This window comes from Thalassophryne amazonica, chromosome 18 (assembly GCF_902500255.1).
Source record: "Thalassophryne amazonica chromosome 18, fThaAma1.1, whole genome shotgun sequence".
Lineage (NCBI taxonomy): Eukaryota > Metazoa > Chordata > Actinopteri > Batrachoidiformes > Batrachoididae > Thalassophryne > Thalassophryne amazonica.
Window position 1 is genome coordinate 31,975,914 of NC_047120.1, and position 22,060 is coordinate 31,997,973.

At 39.1% G+C, this 22,060-nt stretch overlaps 2 protein-coding genes and 1 long non-coding RNA gene across 3 annotated transcripts in view; 2 read left to right on the forward strand and 1 right to left on the reverse strand.

Annotated features, from left to right (window-relative positions):
* Positions 1-2,728: 2,728 nt before the first annotated feature.
* Positions 2,729-6,522, forward strand: LOC117531110. Its single transcript, XR_004566527.1, has 2 exons — positions 2,729-2,811; positions 4,724-6,522. It is a non-coding gene; the product is annotated as an uncharacterized LOC117531110 (long non-coding RNA).
* Positions 6,523-7,471: 949 nt separating this feature from the next.
* Positions 7,472-16,710, forward strand: gch2 (GTP cyclohydrolase 2). Its single transcript, XM_034193539.1, has 6 exons — positions 7,472-7,768; positions 13,109-13,218; positions 13,436-13,491; positions 14,013-14,044; positions 16,140-16,224; positions 16,383-16,710. Exons 1-6 carry the CDS (start codon positions 7,492-7,494, stop codon positions 16,510-16,512), a joined length of 690 nt encoding a protein of 229 aa, XP_034049430.1. The 5' UTR covers positions 7,472-7,491; the 3' UTR covers positions 16,513-16,710.
* cript (cysteine-rich PDZ-binding protein) overlaps positions 15,862-22,060 on the reverse strand; it is a 38,289-nt gene continuing 32,090 nt past the window's right edge. The window contains exon 6 of the mRNA XM_034193541.1: positions 15,862-15,910. The gene's annotated coding sequence lies outside the window, so the exon portion shown is untranslated. The remainder of the gene's footprint in view (positions 15,911-22,060) is intronic.

Here is a 22,060-nt window from a genome sequence, read left to right on the forward strand (position 1 = left end):
AGAGGTACAAATTAAAGTTCAGCGCTTTGACACTGACAGAGTTGAGGAAAGTGGGACCGGAGTCATTTCTGTAATTAAAAACTCGGCCATTTATTTTTTCACACCGTGCTCAGACTCGGACCCGCAGCCTGGACATGCACCTGTTTAAATCAGACAGCAAGCAGTGCGCAAGCTGGCTGCATTTCCGGATCACACACGTTTGGCAGAAAAGTGCGCAACTTTACAACACGGAGTCAGAAAAAGATGAAATTGTACACTTTACCTTTGAATTAGAGGTAATGATTATAAAAACAAAAGCTTGTCAAGGGTCAAATTAATGCATAATAAAGCATAATCCAGCGAGAACTTTAAAACTATCACGCACATCATTGCATGACACAGTTACAGAAGCATAAATCAGGCATTGAATGAATTAAATAAATCATCATAAATTGTAAATTTATGTAAATTTGATAGCTTAACTATTTTTATATTTATTTTGATAGCACCTATACCTGGATGTGTTGCTGTATGTGGTTAAATGATTTTAAAAAAAAATGTTGATAACATAAGGTTCATTCAGTAATTCAGCACAGTTGGAACCAAAATGGAGCCATGTTCTGAGCTGACGCTACTTTCTTCTTCTTCTTTGGCGTTTACTGGCAGTCAGCACACTAGTCGCTCAGTTAAGGGACTCCAGATGAAGCCAGTATGGTAACCTGAACACCGCCATACTGGTCGCCATTTAGGAGTAGGAGTTCCCACTCCTAGTGACCTGACCTAATTAGCTTGACCTGGCGCTGGTCATGTGACGTGCGATAATGAATACGGCACTATAGTGAGGCTGATGTACTGTTTGCCGTGCATTACTTCAGAAGATCATACAGTTTCATCGTAAAAGTAGGTATCCCTGCTTTGTCAGATAGTCAAGCTGACTAACGCTGACGTCAGCGTCTCGGCTGCCAACCAATCACAGGCTAGGAGAGAGAGATGGGTTTCCAGCCCACTGATCTCTATATAACACTGGATATCTCATCGGCCAATATTTCTGAAGCAAATTGGCCACCATATTACCACTCATGTGCTGCTCATGTATGCTCTTTTCTATTGAGCTTTAACAAGGCGCACACAACTTTATTCTTTGTGATTTTGTAAAAAATTGCCTTCATGTGCAGCTATAAACGGTGCAAATTGCCAGTTCAGAGGCTGTGGACGAACATTACACCTGTGAGTATGATTGAAATGGAAAGTAATTTGAAGAGTCCTATCCTTTATTCCAGCATATAGATAACAATAATAATAATAATAATAATAAGTGCCTTGTGTGTAGTCACATGCTGAGTTTTGTGCTCGAACTATTTTAAGACATTTATTAGGTCTACTTGTGCATAGTTTTGGTGCTTTAGGTGTTGCTACTATGAGCTTTATGACTTAATATTAGGCTGAAGCTCATAGAGTTGTGTGTAATAAATATTGTCACTGCAAAGGGAAAACCAACTCTCCTGTGTTTTATTCTTTCAGTGCAACGATTAAAAAAATCCACTAAAAGTCATGATGGATCATCATGACTTTTGTGGATCATGATACTATATATATATAAAAAAAAACCTATTTTTCCAGCCTTACCTCATATAGTGGTTTTAAGTTCCTGTGATAAGCTGTCACAACTCATGTCTTTGGCTTTTATTTTGAAAGCGTCGAACGGAAGTGTGGTGTTTTTGATTTGACAAAAACAGAAAAAAAAAAGAGAGTGAAGCGAGGAATAAAACGACTTCATGAGACCTCAAGCCTCTTCTCTTATTGTTTTATGGTTCTTATGAGACCAGCCAAAGCCTCGGCTATATATATATATATATATATATATATATATATATATATATATATATATATATATATATATATATATGTGTGTGTGTAAGCTTGCTGATGGTTACACAAAACTTGCATATACTTTGATTAAAGAATCAGAATTTTTAGTGTCAAAGTACTAAAAGAAAGAAAGAAAGAAAATAAATCAAATAGTGAATCATGACAGACATAGATTAGGAAGGATGAAGGTTACATTAACTGGAGAACAAAACGAAGGAAATGAGAGAATTAGCTCAGTTATTACTTGAAACTGTTGACGTTCTAATAAGCCGTCTAAATGTGGCCCACATAACTTGCGAGTGGTAAGTTTTTGCTTCAGCGGTTTGGTTCCGGCCTAATTCAGGCCTGCTGTCGGGCTACCAGTATGGCGACTGGCGCCGGATATGACGTAACAAGAACACCCTCGTTAAACCGTCTCTTTTTATTTGCTCGAATTTTTGCTGCCCTACGACTCAGGCTAAGAAGTAAAAATAAGAAGTCTTGCAATTAACAGGCCGTGCTACAGGTTAAGCATGTTAAGACAATTTGGCTGGTGAACTTTCCAACATTTTGTTGTTGCTGATCTATTTTGGTGAGGGTTAAAGTGAAATATTTCCGCGTACTGTTATTAGGTCATGGAGTAATAACACGTTAAAAAAAAAAAACTTCAAGGAAACAGGCCTTCACTCACCTGTGAAAAGAGACGTTTTTGGTCTTGTTGCTCCGATTTGTGCAACCACAACATGCACAGGTATCCGGCATCCCGACTCCCACGTCCCAGCTGGGATTTGTAACTTTATAAAACTCACGCCTGCAGCAGAAAGCCGAGAGAATGTCGATCATGCGGTACGTACATTTTGACCACCTACAATATGGCGACCAGGCTGGCAGCCTTCACGCTGCTACAGGTAGCGCTCTCGTTGGAGGGACATTTCTGCTATTTTGGCATTGTGGGATAGCTCGCCGGACTACTTTCGCCTGAGTGTGAGTATACTGACTTACGATCATCTAGGCGTAAAAACACACGGGATACACAAGATATTGTGCCAAATATACTACTGATGTTTTTCTTATCCATGAAAACGCACGGTCATCGGACATACAGCATTGTTCGGGAACTACTTTTTGCGCAGGAATTCATCAAGCACGTCGGCCGGCGACGTGTCCTAACAATATACAGAAACTGTATATTGTTGTTCGGCCAAAACGAGAGCGTCCACTGCCTGAGCTAGTGGTGCGCGTGACAGTATGAGGCAGCCCATACGTTCACGCGCACCACTAGCTTAGTTTATGGCAAGCTGAGCAGTGTGGAGGCAGCGCGGCCTCTCATAAAAGTAGACGCCGCATTGGTTGCTGAGGCGCAAGTAATGCGGCCGCCATATTGGACCGGTCATCGGAGTGATTACAATACAAGGCACAGGATGTTTGATTTTTATATTCTTGTTTATTATTTTTTTTTATCTTTCTATAATAAAGTTGCTTTGTTCTTTGTTATTTTCTCTGTTCTGTAAAGTGTCTTTTAGCACTGTGTAAAGCACTATATAAATATTATACTACTGTTAGTAGTAGTATTATAATAAGGTGCATCCCATTCAGGATTTTTTTTTTTTTTTTTTTTTTTTCAAATTTGATATCGCAGCAGCCCCCCCCCCCCACTCCCCGTGAGAATAATTGAAAAAAACGATGCCTGTGAAATTTTAAGCCAATCAAATAAGTGGAAGTGGTCTCCCAGAGGCATTAAAGATCAGTATAATTCAGTAGGATTTGGCGCATATGAAGTCTTTGTCCAAAACTATCACAAAAGGTCAGTTTTCATCAAGTCTATAAAATATCAATTACAAACTGATGCAAAATCATTTCTCAAAAGCTCAATGGCTTGTCAAATAAACTTCAAGAGATCCAGTCTCAAGCATAAGAGATTTGGAACAGTTCGGCAGGGGATCAGCCAGATTACACACACATGCATAGGGTGAGAGCTCATGCTGACTCTCCATGGAATCCAGCCTCCCAGCTGAAGAGATCCATGCTTGATATTGCAACCACAGTCTTTTTCATGAAGAAAGCATAGACATTCAGAGGTCACACACAACAAACCAGTATGCAGGTATGGACATGAAAATCATATTTTATTTGATATCATACTTAATCATTGAACACTACTAAATTGCTCAATGCTTCAGAATGTTAATGTGAACTACAAGTTATTATAATAATATTCTTAGTATATAATCACTTATGTTTATTGTAATAATCTAAAACATTTGCTAACTGTTCTTTCAGAGTTCTACTAAAGGTGCAGCTGATTTCAATAACTAATAGGCTATTGGTTCTACAGTTTAATGTTAAATAAAAGTTTGTTTATGTGGAAATATTGTTTAAGTTTGAGTAAAAGTTTAAGTGGAACATATAATCGCTGTAATACTTGTGTAATAGTATTAACGAAAATGTATCTATTTGTAGAAAGTGGTATAATTAAATCAATAAATGTTAATTATATTTTGGTTCTAATGCATTTTGTTCTTGATTATATTGAGCAAAGGTTAAATTCAGTCAAACTGAAAAGGATAGAAACCTTTATGTAGTGTAATGACACTGGCGTTATTCTGGACGAGACTCGCTGAAATTTCAAATTTTGCAAAAAACAGTAGGGCCTTGGGAGACCACTTAGACATGATGGATTTTCATTAAATTTTAACATGTTTTCTTCACCATTTCTCCTAAAATGAAGGGGTGTGCAACTTAAAATTCCCAAAAAATATTTTTATTTTTCAGCCACCCTATTCAGGATCCTTCGACCTGTCAGCGAACAGTAAAACATAATCTTGATATTTATTATGTGCTCATAAAATGCATTGACAGTGACACCATTACTATTCTCTGCCCTATGTCCAAGCAGTGCAAGGTCCACCCTGTGCATTTCCAACTACGTACCACAAAGGAACAGGAGACCACAAAACCCCCGGATGGAAGACTTTGTCATGCACCAACAATTCCTTTGCGACTACCTCTCCTGACCACCCAAAGCTTGATAAGTTAGGCCCTTCTTTCTCCCAGCTTGGCTGAATCACTGATTTAACCAGGTGATCATCTCTCTGATTCTCTCTCCACTTGCACACACTGGAGATGACCGCACCACTCCTGTACATATCCTGAGGGCCTGAGTTTGAACTAGGTCCAACCAGGACCAAACTGTCTTGGAGGCAGATCCATATACACTTCCATATTCCAGTCTTGATCTTATCAGATACACATAAATTTACTTTAAAGAGGCCATAGCTGCACCCCACTCTGATCCAACCAGACATCTCATTATGTTCATCACCTTTTTTGCATTTTTCCACCACTTTCATCTTCTTTGCCTTCTTCTTCTAGTTTATTGGCGGTTTGCAAACCGACACGGTGCATTATCGCCATCAACTGTTTGGGTGTGGAGCATTAATGGATTCTAATATATGCTATATTAATAAGGAATTGTGGAGATGACGGGGGGGTGTTTGAGGGAAATTACACTGTGCTATATTCTCTTCAATAACCCTGATCCCTTTAAATGTGTGAATACATGCCTCCAAACTGTTGGTGTAAAAAGAAAGTAATCACTGAACTGTTCTGTCCTAGTGTTCTGACATTGTCTAATAGAGTTCTTCTTTGTCTTATATAAGTTTGGCGCTCTAGTAACACATGTTCCACCGTCTCCCTTCTGCTGCATCTCAAATACTGACTGGTTTCATGTTTTCCAATGATGATGAGTGTATGATTTAAACCTGTGTGACCTATACGTAGTCATGTGATTACTTCTTCTTCCCTGCGACTCCATCTCCCCTGTCTTCTTGATACAACCTGTCCCTGAATGTTATGTAGAAACCCTTAGATTCCGTCCCGTAGCTTCTGTCATGCGTTGTTCATTTCCGTCTTGATGATTGATTTGACTATAGATTTACTAAGTAGAATGTTGAGCTGTATCTCTGATTTCAGAGCTGCTTTTGCCAGCTGATCGACTACTTCATTGCCCTCAATTTTTCGATGAGATGGAACCCACGTGAGACATACTGAAATATTCTGTTGTTGGAGTTTAAATGAGCTTTGAAGAATCTCGATCAGATCTGGCCTGCAAACAGATTTGCCATTTGAAATGCTGAGTAACACTGCCATTAAATCCAAACACATGACATGGTGACTGAACTTCACTTCCTCTACCCACCAGTGTGAGCAAAATCACTAGCAGTTCACAGAAAAAAAACAGGCAGCATTGTTGGATTGAGCCAAATATCGATAATATCGATACCAATGTTGATATTGATACAGGGTGACCCCACCCAAAAAGTCAGAACCCAAAATCATTTAAATAAATCCTTCAAAGGTCATGTCTTGGTTGTGTGTGTGTGTGTGTGTGTGGTTTGGGGGGGGATGTCACCCTGTATTGTTCGATACCACTGTAATGAGATTGATACTTTAGTGTCAATTTCTCTCCTGCATGTACTGCTGTATTCAGAAAAGTGCACTGAAGGGAAGAAATTTTGTTTTCTTTTTGTATTGTATTCTGTTTTCTGACCACACATTATACTTGTTTTGCAAAATTTGTTGTGGAGTGATAATTATATACACTTTGATTACTTCAGGAAAAATCCAGAAAAGAAGTGCAATGAAGGGAGAAATTGTATTTGATTTTTGTATTGTAGTTTCTGAGCACTCTACCTGGGGAAAAAAGTTTTAAATTTGTTCTCGAGTGATAATTTTGTGCACTTTATTTATGAAAAATGCAGACATGACAATGTATGGGGAAAAATTGTTTAAATAAAGTATTCTCCATTTACCTATAAATATCTTGAAATTCTGTCCTGAGTTTTAACTAATTAATAAAACAAAGGGGGGGGGGGGGGTAATGAAAACACTTAAAGGTCATGAAAATTCATACAGGGGTGGGCAACTTCTTCCAGAAAGGGCCAAGGGTGCAGGTTTTCTTTGCAGCCACTGACTCCACCAGGTGATTTCACTGATTGATTCCATCTGCTCAAAGTGATATTAATCAGTGAAATCACCTGGTGGAGTCAGTGGCTGCAAAGAAAACCTGCACCCTCTTGGCCCTTTCTGGAACAAGTTGCCAACTCCTGATCCAGCTGTAGCAATTTGATGATGCATCCACCTTAATTACTAAAAAAAAAGTATCGGTATCAGTTTCGGCAACACTGGCTCTGTATTTACTTGATATCTGATTGATACCAAATCTTGCAGTATGGCTCTATCATTTCTGTGTAAGCGTATGATCACATAAGGGGTGCACATACTGTAACAATTGCATTAAAAAAAAGAATTTCTAGGGCACCAGATTGGTCAGGGCGGTTCCATGTGAAGTCATATGAGTTTTGCAGACTTCTAAAAGCGCTTTGTCTGGAGCGTCAACCTAAAATTAAAGAGGCTGGATGGTGATACAGTGCGCATCAAGTGATGATGCGGAGACAAACGGCGGAAAATGTGAGCTTCGTGGCGGAATGGTTGGTGACCTTAACATGCTGACGCAAGCAGAAACGTGAAGAATCGGTAATAGAATGACCGCGTCACGCCCGGATAAACCCTTTATAAAGACAGCCACAGTGGCAGCCTTCGATCGCTTTCTACTTTTTTGCTTTTGAATCTCTCCTCTCGCCACCCAAAAACTCAAAACCAACCATGGACGGCGTCTGCAACGCGGAGGTGGACGAGTTCTGCCACAGCGGCTTCGGCGAGCTCATCGTAGACGCAGACAAGCCCAAGAAGCTCCGCAAGCACGAGTCGTCCCGCAAACAGTCAGAGGACCAGTCCCGACTCCCCGCGCTGGAGGCGGCTTACGGCAGCATCCTGCGGGAGCTCGGGGAGGACGCGGACCGGGAGGGGCTTCTGCGTACGCCGCTGCGCGCCGCCAAATCCATGCAGTTCCTCACCAAGGGCTACCACGAGAACATCTACGGTGAGTGGTCCGAGCAGGGTCACAGCAAGCCACGACACATTTAAAGGAAATCACAAACCCCGCGTGCAAGAGGAGCTGAACACACGGTGGTCTACGCCAGCAGAGTAGGGGAGACCGGGAAACGACTAACGATTTTCATTTACAACCACAAATCAGAAAAAAAAAAAAAAAAAAGTTGGAGGGAAATGAAAAATGGAAGTAAAAATATAGCAAAATACCTGCAAGACATTAAAAAAAAAAGTTGAGATGGGGTTGTTTATTCTAAATATAAGGATTAAATCATTAGAAACGTTTACTTATGTTCATAAGAATGAATAAATAAATTTATTCAGCACACACAGTCCAAAACAACAAAAAAACAACGAAGAAAGAAAATGGATTAACAATGCATCCGTGTGCCTGAAAGGGTATAGGCAGAAGCTAAGCTTTTATTAACACCTACCCCTTTAACCAAAAATAAAAAAATGATCTGGTCTGAAAGGAGTGGGGTGGGGGGGAGCAAAAAAAGACCATCTATTTACACTCTGTTTTTCAACCACTTCAATCTCTTCAGCTTAAAGGACACAATACAAAAGCTACCATACAAATTTCCATTTACAATTTGGAAACACACAAAACGCATTCTTCAGCAGTTACATATCTCGAGAACATCATGTCTTTATATTGATTTTTAAACTGATTGAAAGAACATAGTAAGTGATCATGATTAGCACAGTAGCTAGAATTGCCTTAAATAACCCAATGTCTGTTACATGGTCATGTTAACTATGTCATATTTAAATTGTGAATTTGGTGACATTTTAATCAATAATATTAATTTTAACAGTGAAGAAGAACAGTTTCTTATTTAACGTGGGTAACCAACGAAAGTCTACGACAACGAAAGTCTACGACTTGTTTCCAGAAGGGCCCACAACACGTGTCACTCCTCCCCCAGCACTGATGTTAAGAGTGCCAGTCGGGAGCGTGGTTGCAATCGGGAAGTGAACCAGAGTCACTGGTATCCCAGTCCAACGTGCAAGCTGTTACGCCACCACCTCCCTGTGATATTAGGTGTATACAGTGCTGCTTGAAAGCGTGTGAACCCCTTGAGTTTTTACATGTTTGATTTATTTATTTTTTTTAGGACATCAATAAACAAAACAAAAATTCAGGCTTCATATTAAAATTTCTAAAATGATGCCCTTTAAACTCAGAGTGACAAGTAATCTCTACATCGTGAATTAAAATAAATAAAAATCTAAAAGCCAAAATGATGGTGTGAATAAGTAAGTGCACCCTTTAGAATAACATGTAAACCATCACTTTGACGTCCAGTTTTCTTTAGATAAGTCAGGGGATGGCTAGATGAACATTTCCAGGACACTGATAATGTCTTGGACTTTATTTACATCAGTTATGAAGAAATACAAACAGTGTGGCACTCTATGGTAAATCTGTATGGAGTAGACAGTTCTAAAAAAATTAAAGGACTGTGCAAGAAGGAAAAGCGTGAGGAAAGCCATGACGACACTCAGACAACCTACAGGCGTCTGTGGCTGCAAATTTTGCATCACCAGTTATACAGCTTCATGATGGTATAGAGGAGGATTTTCGTAAAAAGAAGACCTGAAAGTTCAGCTACAATTTGCCAGAAGGTACATCTGAGATGCAAGCTTAGATTTATTTTGGTGAAAGAAAATCCTCCCCTATACCGCTTCATCGTGAAGCTGAATAACTGGTGATACAAAATTCAAAACATGCACTGTGTACAATTTCTCTAATCACAGCCACAGAAGCCTATTAACTTCTTCAGGGCTGTCTTGGTGGCTTTTCTCACTCTTCTCCTTCTTGCACAGTCACTCGGTTTTTGAAAATTGTCTACTCCACATAGATTTACCATAGAGTGCCATACTGTTTGTATTTCTTTATAATTGATATAAATAAAGTCCAAGACATATTCAGTGACTTGGAAATGTTCATGTATCCATCCCCTGACTTGTCTGAAGAAAACTGGCAATAAAACTGATTATTTACAGGTATTATACCAAAGTGACCATTACTCATACAACTCATCATCTTGGCTTTTAGATTTTGAATTAATTTAAGGGTGATTCTTGATGACTTTTTCACCTTTTTTCAGCATCATTATATGCAAATATTGCCGTTTTGTGCTTGTCCCACACCCAGACTTTTGATCTTCAATGATAAAAATGAATGGTAAAGTAATGTTTTTTCTAATGTTTTAAAATATCACTGAATAAAATATCAGTAAAATAATCAAAACATAATTGGGGTATTCAATGTCATACAACTGTTGTGATTTTTTTTAAACAAAATGTAGTTGTCCCACACTATTGCCTTAATTTCCACCACAACACTGTAATGTCCCTAAACAGTTTGTATGAAAGACTGTTTGGGTAGTTTCTATGGAGATAAACAGTGACATCAGAGCACATGTATATAGCGCCAAATCACAACAAACAGTTGCCCCAAGGCGCTTTATATTGTAAGGCAATGGTGTGGTGGAAATTACATTTACAAGGCCAATAGTGCCCGTAGTTAAAGAATCACCCATATCAAGTTATCAAGATTTGCTTAGAGTTTGAGTTTAAGGAAGATACTTTTAGAAATGTTTTTGTAGTTTTTGTATTTGAAAAGGCATAAACAAATTTAAAATGCATGGAATACAAAGTGGCCAAATACTTTTGGACTGAACTGTATAAATTCTATGAATTCCATACATTTTCTGTACCGCATACTCCATAAGTTTATATATATGTATATCATACAGTATTTTATGATGGCATAATCACATTATAACACAAGTATATTATTAATGTTTTTAAAAGAAAAAAATAATCAAATATTTCAAGATGAACATAGAACCTTTATTATTAACCAGAGGTGGGACAAAGTCACCAGCAAGTCACTCTCAAGTCATGATTCTGCAAGTCTCAAGTGAAATCCCTGTCACAATTGCGGCCGGATCTCAGCTTTGATTTGGGTTTTCTCTCTTTCTTTTTCTCCTTCACGTGCCCCAGCCTTGATTTACTAGTTATTTTATTTTCATCATGTGGTTATTCTCTGTTCTGTTTTGATTTGTCACTTTGTTACTTTTCTTGCTTTGGTCATGGTTCAATCCCGTTCTTGTTTTATTCAGTCAGTCTGTGTTGTCATTGTTTATCATTTAGTTATCATTTGTTTTTTGTTGTTCCCATTGCTAATATGATCTTTTGTGCTTTAATATCAGGTTTGTTTATCACTTAGTCTCTGTCTTATTTTCTGGTCTGTTTAGTTATTTTTGCTTTCTTAGTCAGATCCTGTTCAGTTTCGTCTTAGTGTTTATTTTCTTACTATTTCCTTATCAGTTCTCATGTAGTTTCTTCCAGTTCTTATGCTCATGTCTGACTTTAGTTTCTGTCTTTGTAGTATTGTATTCTGCCCTCGGTGTCTGTTTTAGCTCTGTTCTGTTTTTCCTCATTGCCTTTTGGTCTCCACTCCACGCCCTTGCACCTGCCATCATGTCTTCATCCCTCACTCGTATCTGATTGTGTTGTCGCTTCATGCATACATCCCAGTCTTTATATTTAGTCCTGATTTCTTGCCTTGCCGTGTACCGTGTTTTGCTCCATCCTCCTTGACCACGCCTTTTTGCCTCATCCTTGAAACTGTGTTTGCTCATGCCTTTGAACCCTGCAAGAATATGACTGCGGTTTTGCTTGACCCCAGTTGTGCCTCTGCTCCGCTACTGACCACCTGTGTACTGAACCAGAGCCTGGAATAAAGACCATGATTTTTCACACGCCTAAACCAAGTCTGGGAGTCTGCTTCGCGGGTCCAGCCGCTCCTGGTGCCGGGTAGCTGCCTGCCTTGACAGTCTCAAGTCATAATGACCACTAATTGTTTTCAATCTGGCTTGAGACTTGACTTGAGACTTGCAGATTGATGACTTAAGAATGACTTGACAGTGACTTTGTCCCCCGTGTTATTAACCATACATAGCACCTTACTGTTTTATAACACCTTGCCCTTTATTGTTCTATGCAAGTGCTATGTTAAAGATTGGCCAGCAGATGTCACCATATTTAATTGTATCAAATGCTTCAAAACACTGAACCATTTCAACACAATTGCTTCATAATGATTCAAAAAGCTCCAGTTACTCCATCACTACTACAGACAATTTAAAGCTTCCAAACCACCTAACCTGCATGTTTTTGGATGTGGGAGGAAGCCACATCCAAAGGATGCCCCCAAACATGGGGAGAACATGCAAACTCCTTGCAGAAAGACCAGGTGGGAATCAATCCCATGACCTTCTTGCTGTGAGGCAGAAGTGCTAACCACTAAGCCACTGCACAGCTGCAGTGTGGTAATAATCAAATACATTTGGCATTTTTCTTATATATTTGGTACAAGTTAGGTAGAAATAAACACTTCTAGCAGTCACGCATGAAGGAAAAACTCGCAGTAACAGTGTCGGCCTTCCCCATCCTTCTAACCACGAGCTGGCCATGCCCTTATTTGTATCTAATATGACCATAGCGTGAAGAAGCTAATATCTGAGCAGTCAAATATTCAGATACAGCGAGTGAACAGAGATTGGGCAAAAACTTTCAACATTGAAGTCACCATCAAGTAACACTCAAGGAAAAACACACACACACCTACCACCCTGACCTTTCACAATAAAAGCCCTAGATGTGCACTGCTGCTACAACAACAACAACAATAATAATAAAAAAATTATATGTTGTGATAATTATTGATATCAAGCAATATGGAAAAATATCCTCCGGTCAACTGGGAGCCACCAAATATTAGGTTGCAAAGGCTGGTTTGCTGTTGTCCTGGGCGGAAATGTATTTCTCTTTGTACCACTTTATCTTCTACTATCTATCTATCGATTCAGCATTTGTTGCAGGGGTATAATATTTTTGAATAATGCGTAATGCATTACAACAGAAATCACAAGTGTGTAGAAAAAATATTTAAGATACAACAATACTCTACAAATATTGAAAATAATAAGGAATGGGAATGCATATTCTCAAAAATGATTTTTACCTGAGGCCAAAATATGGCTATCGGGTATTGTGAAGACTTTGCGTCCATCCGTCCGTCTGTCTGTGCTCAGCATAAGTCCAGTCCTATTACTGCCAGGTTGTTCAAACTCACAGGGAATATTCTTGGGACACAGACCTTGGGCAAGTTCAAAGATGGCTAATCTTGACCTGTTTTAATAGGTTATGCTCATACAGCTGAGGATATTTTAGCATTACATTATATTGAATTTATGTTAAAGACACACATTTTGATTGTCATTACTTAAGTATGTTTGTATGTTTTTACCCCTAGACATCTTAAATAATGCCATATTTGATGAAGCCCATGATGAGATGGTGATAGTTAAGGACATAGACATGTTCTCACTGTGTGAGCATCACCTGGTGCCCTTCTTTGGCAAGGTAAGTGTGTGAAGATGGATTAACCATTTATATGATTGGCATCCAATAAAATACTCAATACGAAACTGTTATATGTGCACGAATGTTGCTGTCTTATATAATCAATAACATTTCTGTATGTGCACTTGAAAACACGGGTATGTTCAGCAGTGATTTACTCTTCTTATGAACATTTGCCTGATTTTGTGACCTCTGTGCCTGTCATCTGTCTCTACAGGTTCACATTGGGTACATTCCCAACAAAAAAGTGGTGGGACTGAGCAAACTTGCAAGGTAACACACAACTCATACGCTAGAGAGGGTGGGTGGGTTCCTGGTGTTAGTGCCAGGCGGCTGCGTTCTTCTGTTGTCTTAGCGTATTGACCTGTAGGCTTAAACTCTAAGCCTAGAAACCATCATATAGTCCCATCATCAAGCGCACTCTCAGACAAATCTCTACCCCCTCTCCAATCTCGAGCCATGAGAAAATCCCTTCAGACCTGTGGGAATCATCACTGTTATTATCACAGACTCTGCGTCTGCATAAGCTCCCTTTCTTGCCGTTCCTAAAATATTGAACAATCTCTGAACATACAAACCCACAGCAAGGGTGGACAGAGTTTTTCAACAAATTTGCCGCAGACGGATCTCACCAGACAGATGTAGAGAATACAGTGTGTATGGGTGAATGATTCACAGGTTCACAGTATGCAGCCGGGGTCAAGGACTGATGCTTGTCTGTTTAACAGAAGGTTAATGATTATATTTGACTGTGATCGCCCCTGTATGATCTGCTCATGTTGTGTTTTCTGCAGGATTGTGGAAATCTTCAGCCGAAGGCTTCAAGGTAGGGAAAAACATGTATGCCGTAAATATTGCGCAGTATAGTGGAGTTATCAATGGAAAGGTCATTCAAACAATGATACAAGCATGAAAATTGGCAAAAACATTCACATTGAGGTACTCCAAATTTTTCTGATGCACCAAGTGAAAAATCCAAGATAGCCACCATTTTTCATGATGGCCATCAAATACCTAGTCAAAATTCCATTTTGCCATATCTCTGAAGATTGCTGATGGATTTGATTGAATATTGTGTGTTAATTTTGATTACTATTATTTGAAATCCTGAATATGATTCTGCCATTATCCCCCTAGGTGTCATTACAACTGGACAAAAGTACAGGATTCATGTTCATTTTAACATGACAAGATTTATTCTTCATTCATTGTTACAACTGAAACTTGTGATGTACATTTCAGCTAATATTTTTTGGACAGTTTCACTGACTAGTTACATACATAAATATGAAGATTTTAATGGGTGAAATCAGTTTCAGAATGCTTGAAAACATAATAGAAATGCAATCATTCAGATATGTTCTTTCGTCATGAGATATATCAAATTTAGATTTTTCACCATTGTTGTAGGCAGCCATCTTGAAAATTGATAGCCATCTTGGATTTTTGCATGCCTCATCTGCTAATTTTGAAAAGTTCCACAATTCCCCAAGAATGTTGTTATATCATCATTTGAACAATTCTCCTCAATATCAGCAGTTAGCTACTCTACCCATTGGACAAGAATGTAGAGCAGGTAGCTGCTACGGGGGACGGATCATTGCTCCGAAGGACCCTAAAGAAGGCCAGTCAGCTAGTTAGCTAGTAGGCTAACAGCATGCAGCAACAGCAGTGCTATGAAAAGCCTGCTCGAAACAGCAGTGACACCTTTCCACTCTAATCTTCCTCGGGATTTGAAAATTTCTCTGTGGCATGTCCTGGTTCGGTTTCTGGCATGGCAGTGGGGAAGTGCTAAAGCTCTGGGCATCCGCCTGCACGCTCCTGTAGTTCTCCGTCAGGCACTACATCAGGTCCACATCCAGCCTCATTTACCTTCGAGCCAATGGGCCTTTGGAATATTGAATAGTCACTGCTGCTTCCGATATGTAGATCTGAGTTCTATTCTTGATCACACTACCTGTGTGTGTCCTTGGACAAAGTATTTCATCTGGATTGTCTCTGTCCCCCCAGCTGTAAATGGGTACCAGCTTTGGTTGGGGAAGTATCTTGTGATGGTGTCCCATCCAGGGGGAGTCATAGACGCTCATCTGCTTCCCATTATAGAATCTGGGGATAAGCACCGGCAGCAAAGGGCCTCAGGCGGACCTTTATAGTAATTATTTCTTCTTCTACTGTCATGATCCGCTTTGTACTTAAAACACTTCTGTCCTATTCAAGAAAAGTAACCAGGCAAATTTTATTGCCATTGACTCATGAAGTCACAAGCTGCCCCCCTACCTCACTGAAAAAAGAACCAGCTGAAAAAGTTTCAATTAAGTTGTTTGAACTTAAGTTAGTGAGTTAGATCAACTCTAACTTACAAACTTAAGTTCAAACAACTTAATTCATTTAGACATTACCAATTGAAACAATTCATTTAAGTTGGTTCAACTATTCTCTTTTTTCAGTGCACCACCAATCACCTAGCCAAAGTAGGATTTTGGGTATTTTGTTTAGTCAAAATTTCAATGTCAAGCTCTTCCCAACAATACAAAACCATTTACTTTCTGCATTACATCATCCGGGGTCAAATATTATACACAAAGGCTTGCAGGTGGTCCTCCATCCTGTCCATACTGCAGACAACTGCTTCTTTGTAAGACTTTCAGAGCATTTCTGGGATCCTCATCAGTTGCAAAATAATAATAATAATGATTCAAAAACAGAAACTCTGCCCTCTTTTTGCAGTGACCATCTTGCAGATAATCCATCCATTTTCCATACTGCTTACTCCACTTAAGGGTAACAGGGGGCTGGAGCCTGTATCTTGCAAATAATGCAATACCAAAATTAAGGGTGTGACCAGTATGATCCAAGATATGACATAACATCTAATTCGGATTATCATGGTGTCATATATTGTATTCCCTTGTGTTTTTCAGTCCAGGAGCGTCTTACCAAGCAGATTGCAGTGGGAATACAAGAGACTCTGCAGCCAAGGGGCGTGGCTGTGGTTATTGAAGCAATGTAAGTTCATCACAACTGTCTGCATTTGACACGAGCCACACATACTCAAAGTCAAATGTTGCAGTTGAATCTGACCCGATTGTGTGTGTGTGTGTGTGTGTGTGTGTGTGTGTGTGTGTGTGTGTGTGTGTGTGTGTGTGTGTGTGTGTGTTCTGCAGGCACATGTGTATGGTAATGCGTGGCATCCAGAAGGTAAACAGTCACACAGTGACAAGCACCATGTTGGGAGTGTTTCTCGAAGACCCCAAAACCCGGGAGGAGTTCCTCATGATTTCACACCGGGGATGACGTGTTCCGCCCACTGTCTACTCCCGTGCCCCAAACGGGAGCTCGCCGATGCTGTGAGCAGGAGTCGCCTCTGACTGTTACCAAGAGGAAACTGTTGGCCTCAACACGAGAAGCCATGTTTACTGTCCTGCTACTGACCTCCATCATTTGTAACCTATGTGACTGAAATAAATAATAAATAAAAAATATTAATTATAATAGACAGGAGCCTCACATTACTGGAGCCTTCAGTATTATTGAATGTCAGTACAATGTTGTACAGTGACATGTGTCAGGTTGTTCATGATTCTAGTGGGAATTTGAGATGAGACTCTTGTATACATATTTCAATTAAACTAACCAACCTAACAAATTTAGCAAACATTATAAATCCATATATATATGTTACTTTGAAGGAATTGAAGCTGTTAAAATGAATATATAGTACAAAACTGGGAATGAATCAGTGTACTGTAGAGATTTTTGGCTTTATCAATGGTCAGCTCATGTATTTTTCAAGACTCCTTAAATAAAGTTATGAATACATAATGAAAATCATGAGCCTTTTTTTTTTTTTTTTTTAATGAGGTACTGACTGTCACTCACTATCACCTGACAAAGTTTGATCTGGATCTGATCCAGATTGTGGATTTTGTGGACATTTGAATTTAATATTGAAAAGCCCATTTGGTGTACATTGTGCATTATATCTACAGTATATGGAATGTGCCTCAAAAACTCATTTTTTCTGTTATGGATTTACCTACATCACCAAAATTGGATGGTGGTTACAATTTTACGCCTGTTTGTTCCAGTTATCAGTCAGAAACCAAGTGCCAAAAAGCAATGACAACTTGTGCATAGCGGAGATAACCAATGTTCTGTGAAAAATTATCTGAATAAAGAATTCAGAAAATGAAGAAAAAAAAAAAAAAAAACTTACACCACCACAAAATAACTTTGATTCAAGTGCATAAACTACATACTCCTTACATCTGATCACATGAAAAGCCACTTTTAACAGGACTTTGACCTAAATTTTTTTTCTCAAGGTAAAATTTTGTGGAATTGGAAACGAGTGTTGGCAGAGGTTTGCGCTCTAGTTCCTTTCTGAAATTATTTCAGAGCTGTTCTGGGTGTCTTGGTGGGTTTTTCTTCGTTTGCGGTCATTTGTACAGTGGCAAATAGATGTTCTTCTTCTATATCCAAGAGAGACAATTGGTCCATCTCCACTTCACAAAAATAGCCATCTAACTATTGTAGACAGGTGACAAAGGGTTGTCCTCTTGGACTTTTTTCCATTTGCTGTGGTCCTCAAAACTTGGTAGCTTATACACTGGATCATCCCCTGAAAAGTACTCCATGTGGCCAAAATGTCGTACCTGGCATTCTCTCTTAATGCAAATGGTACAGCTCAGGTAAGTTGTCTTAACTGACCATTTGGTTGGCACAAGGTCATTTCAGTGGTACCCAAGGAGGGTTCCTCAAAAGCAGGAATGGGCAACAGCATGCCATGAAGGGTCAAGGCAGGTTTTCCTTGCAACCGATCACCTCAGCAGGTAGTTTTAGTGATGAGCACCTCACCTCAACATAAAAATCAGGGTCATCTGTGAAATCCCCCTCATGCTCACTCTTGCTCCAAAGGAACTTAGTAAAAAGCATGACCCAAGAATGTCACTGTTGACATAAGTGAATCTCTCTGAAAATTCGCCACTTTCGCCACACAGATACATTCTGATGACTAAGTCAAGGAAGTCATGGACAACCTGGTCCTTAGCCCTTCCAGGACAGTTGCAAGCACAGACACTCAGACACTTCACTCACCTTCACAAGTGTTGCAATCGGGGCATTGACGACTTTGCAAAGATCACAGTATCGTTCTCAAATATGAAGTCGGTAAATCTTTCCCCACCAACAAAGGCACATAAACCACTGGGCTCCACGACTCTACCCAACACCCAGCCCACACAAGCACTGAATAGAGTAGGAGACAGAACACTGTAGTACCCCCATAGTTGCTGCATTCCAGGTTGTCACCCTTTCCAGAGAGGGACAACAACTTCTTTATTTCAGTGACCAGGGATGTTCCCCATCTCTCAGATTGAAACAAAGATGGTTTGCAATGGCAGCAGAACAGTATCACCACCTGCCAGGAACAGCTCAGTTCTAATACCACAAATCTCTGGAGCTTTCCTTGCCATCGGGTGTTTCCCCACTTTACCACCTCACTAACATTTGGTGGTTCACACCTGATTGGTTGGTCAGCTATCAGAACGTGGGACTGGAGATGTCCAACATCCTACAGGAAGATCAACCTCGGACAACTGTTCAAAGTAACCAACCCAACAGGATAGTACAGTAGTGTTCAGAATAATAGTAGTGCTATGTGACTAAAAAGATTAATCCAGGTTTTGAGTATATTTCTTATTGTTACATGGGAAACAAGGTACCAGTAGATTCAGTAGATTCTCACAAATCCAACAAGACCAATCATTCATGATATGCACACTCTTAAGGCTATGAAATTGGGCTATTAGTAAAAAAAAAAAAAGTAGAAAAGAGGGTGTTCACAATAATAGTAGTGTGGCATTCAGTCAGTGAGTTTGTCAATTTTGTGGAACAAACAGGTGTGAATCAGGTGTCCCCTATTTAAGGATGAAGCCAGCACCTGTTGAACATGCTTTTCTCTTTGAAAGCCTGAGGAAAATGGGACGTTCAAGACATTGTTCAGAAGAACAACGTAGTTTGATTAAAAAGTTCACTGGAGAGGGGAAAACTTATACGCAGGTGCAAAAAAATATAGGCTGTTCATCTACAATGATCTCCAATGCTTTAAAATGGACAAAAAAAACCAGAGACATGTGGAAGAAAACGGAAAACAACCATCAAAATGGATAGAAGAATAACCAAAATGGCAAAGGCTCACCCACTGATCAGCTCCAGGATGATCAAAGACAGTCTGGAGTTACCTGTAAGTGCTGTGACAGTTAGAAGACACCTGTGTGAAGCTAATTTATTTGCAAGAATCCCCCGCAAAGTCCCTCTGTTAAATAAAAGACGTGCAGAAGAGGTTACAATTTGCCAAAGAACACATCAGCTGGCCTAAAGAGAAATGGAGGAATATTTTGTGGACTGATGAGAGTAAAACTGTTCTTTTTGGGTCCAAGGGCCGCAGACAGTTTGTGAGACGACCCCCAAACTCTGAATTCAAGCCACAGTTCACAGTGAAGACAGTGAAGCATGGTGGTGCAAGCATCATGATATGGGCATGTTTCTCCTACTATGGTGTTGGGCCTATATATCGCATACCAGGTATCATGGATCAGTTTGGATATGTCAAAATACTTGAAGAGGTCATGTTGCCTTATGCTGAAGAGGACATTCCCTTGAAATGGGTGTTTCAACAAGACAATGACCCCAAGCACACTAGTAAATGAGCAAAATCTTGGTTCCAAACCAACAAAATGAATGCCTCGCAGATGTGAAGAAATCATGAAAAACTGTGGTTATACAACTAAATACTAGTTTAGTGATTCACAGGATTGCTAAAAAAGCAGTTTGAACATAATAGTTTTCAACAGCAGATGTTACTATTATTGTGAACACCCCCTTTCTACTTTTTTTTTTTACTAATACTGTAGCCCAATTTCATAGCCTTAAGAGTGTGCATGTCATGAATGCTTGGTCTTGTTGGATTTGTGAGAATCTACTGAATCTACTGGTACCTTGTTTCCCATGTAACAATAAGAAATATACTCAAAACCTGGATTAATCTTTTTAGTCACATAGCACTACTATTATTCTGAACACTACTGTTCATCAGTCATCTGCCAGGCCTGATCTGTTTCCTGTTGTAACAGTGACAGGATGTGGTTTAGGTTTGGGGGAAAGTAGTGCTTTAATTCCTCTGTAAGCCGCCTTAAGGCTACTAGACTACAAATGGTGAGTCACATCACAGATTCCTCGAACAAATGCCTTGTTGCCTTGCAAACAATTTAATTTGGATGATGTGTCAGTTGCTGTTACAAGTCATGACTAACTACACAGCCAGAAGGGTGAGCAGGGTATGGCTACAAACTTTAGCCAGTAAAACCCAACTGTTTCGCAAAACATGCCAATAATTTTCCAAAATAATGAAGTGTGTGTATAAGTACTTCCAATTCATTTTCACATATTTGAAAAGAGGATTAAGGCTCGACAATCTGCTTCAGAAACATGTCTAAACTACAGTCAACTTTGCTCCAGCACCAAAGCTGAGGTGTGTATCAAAAGCAAATATACCCTTGACCAACAAAATATGTTGCTTTAAAAAAATTCAATAAATTCAACCCAATGGAAACAATCACAACTTCATCATATCATAAATATATTAGTCATAAAACTATTAAGACACAAAAAAATGCCCCCAACAGACACACAAATCTTGAATGACACATTTGTTAATATCCCATAAATGTGTGGTTGCCATGAACTTATGTTTATGATGCTCTTACATCGCTTATCGCTCTGCAGCTATGATAAAAGAAAGTGCAATGACATACATTCCAAGCAAACAAGACAGAGCCAAAATTTCATAAACAAGGTCCCATAGATTGTTCGATCATTTGGGTTCTTCAAAAGTAGGAAAGTGCAAATTGGTGACTTTACATCATTTTGGGATTTTGCATTATACAAACACCGTCAAATCCCTGGATGAAGGTTGTGAATAAATTTCCTCTCTACCTGTACATGTTGAATAAACAAATATTAATAAACCATAAACCAAAAAGAGGGTTCAGCTAAAAGTCAAACCTCAGACTGAAGAGGAACAATGCAGGTTCCGTCCTGGCTGTGGAACAACTCTCCAGCTCTTCACTCTCATGAGGGTCCTGAAAGGGGCCTAGGAGTATGCCCATTCAGTCTACATGTGTTTTGTGGACTTGGACAGGGCTGGATCCAGAGTGAAAATCTGACAGATGCATTTTTTCCCAATGATAAAATAAAAATCCTACGTGTCTTATTATTCAATAATCTTCATTCTTTTATTCGTGTGCAACATACACTGTCACACTTCTTTTAATATATTTATTATACTTCATGGACCATAGTGAACACTTGGACACAAATATGATGTCCTAAAAAAAACCCCACTATAACAAAAAATGACTAAACAGGGATCAAATTTATTGCCAAAATCTTTCAATTATACCCGAATCTATATGATTTTTTGTTGTTGTTGATAAAATCAATAAAAATATGACTGCATATATTCTTAATAATATTGAGATACAGACAGTTCACAGGAGACATTTTCCATTGATACCAATCAAAATTAGAAACAGTCCAGCAGGTAACAATATTCATGTCCGACTAAATATAGTAAAACAAATACATCACAATTGTACACATATCACAAGATTTTGTTGTGATTTGGCACTTTATAAGCCAATTAAATTGAAATTGAATTGAACATTTTATTGTCTTAAAGTAAATAAAAATATTAAATTGTCACCGGATCCTTAAACTTTGGACATAATAAACTCTACATGGTGGATCCTTGATCTCTGGACATAAATAGGAATAAACAAAA

What these genes read in the sequence shown, in the direction of transcription:
- gch2 (XM_034193539.1), top strand. Translation starts at nt 7,492, where the DNA reads ATGGACGGCGTCTGCAACGCGGAGGTGGACGAGTTCTGCCACAGCGGC. An exon ending in CTACCACGAGAACATCTACG is followed by an intron (nt 7,769 to 13,108) that starts GTGAGTGGTCCG and finishes TTTTACCCCTAG; the next exon opens with ACATCTTAAATAATGCCATA. An exon ending in GGACTGAGCAAACTTGCAAG is followed by an intron (nt 13,492 to 14,012) that starts GTAACACACAAC and finishes TGTTTTCTGCAG; the next exon opens with GATTGTGGAAATCTTCAGCC.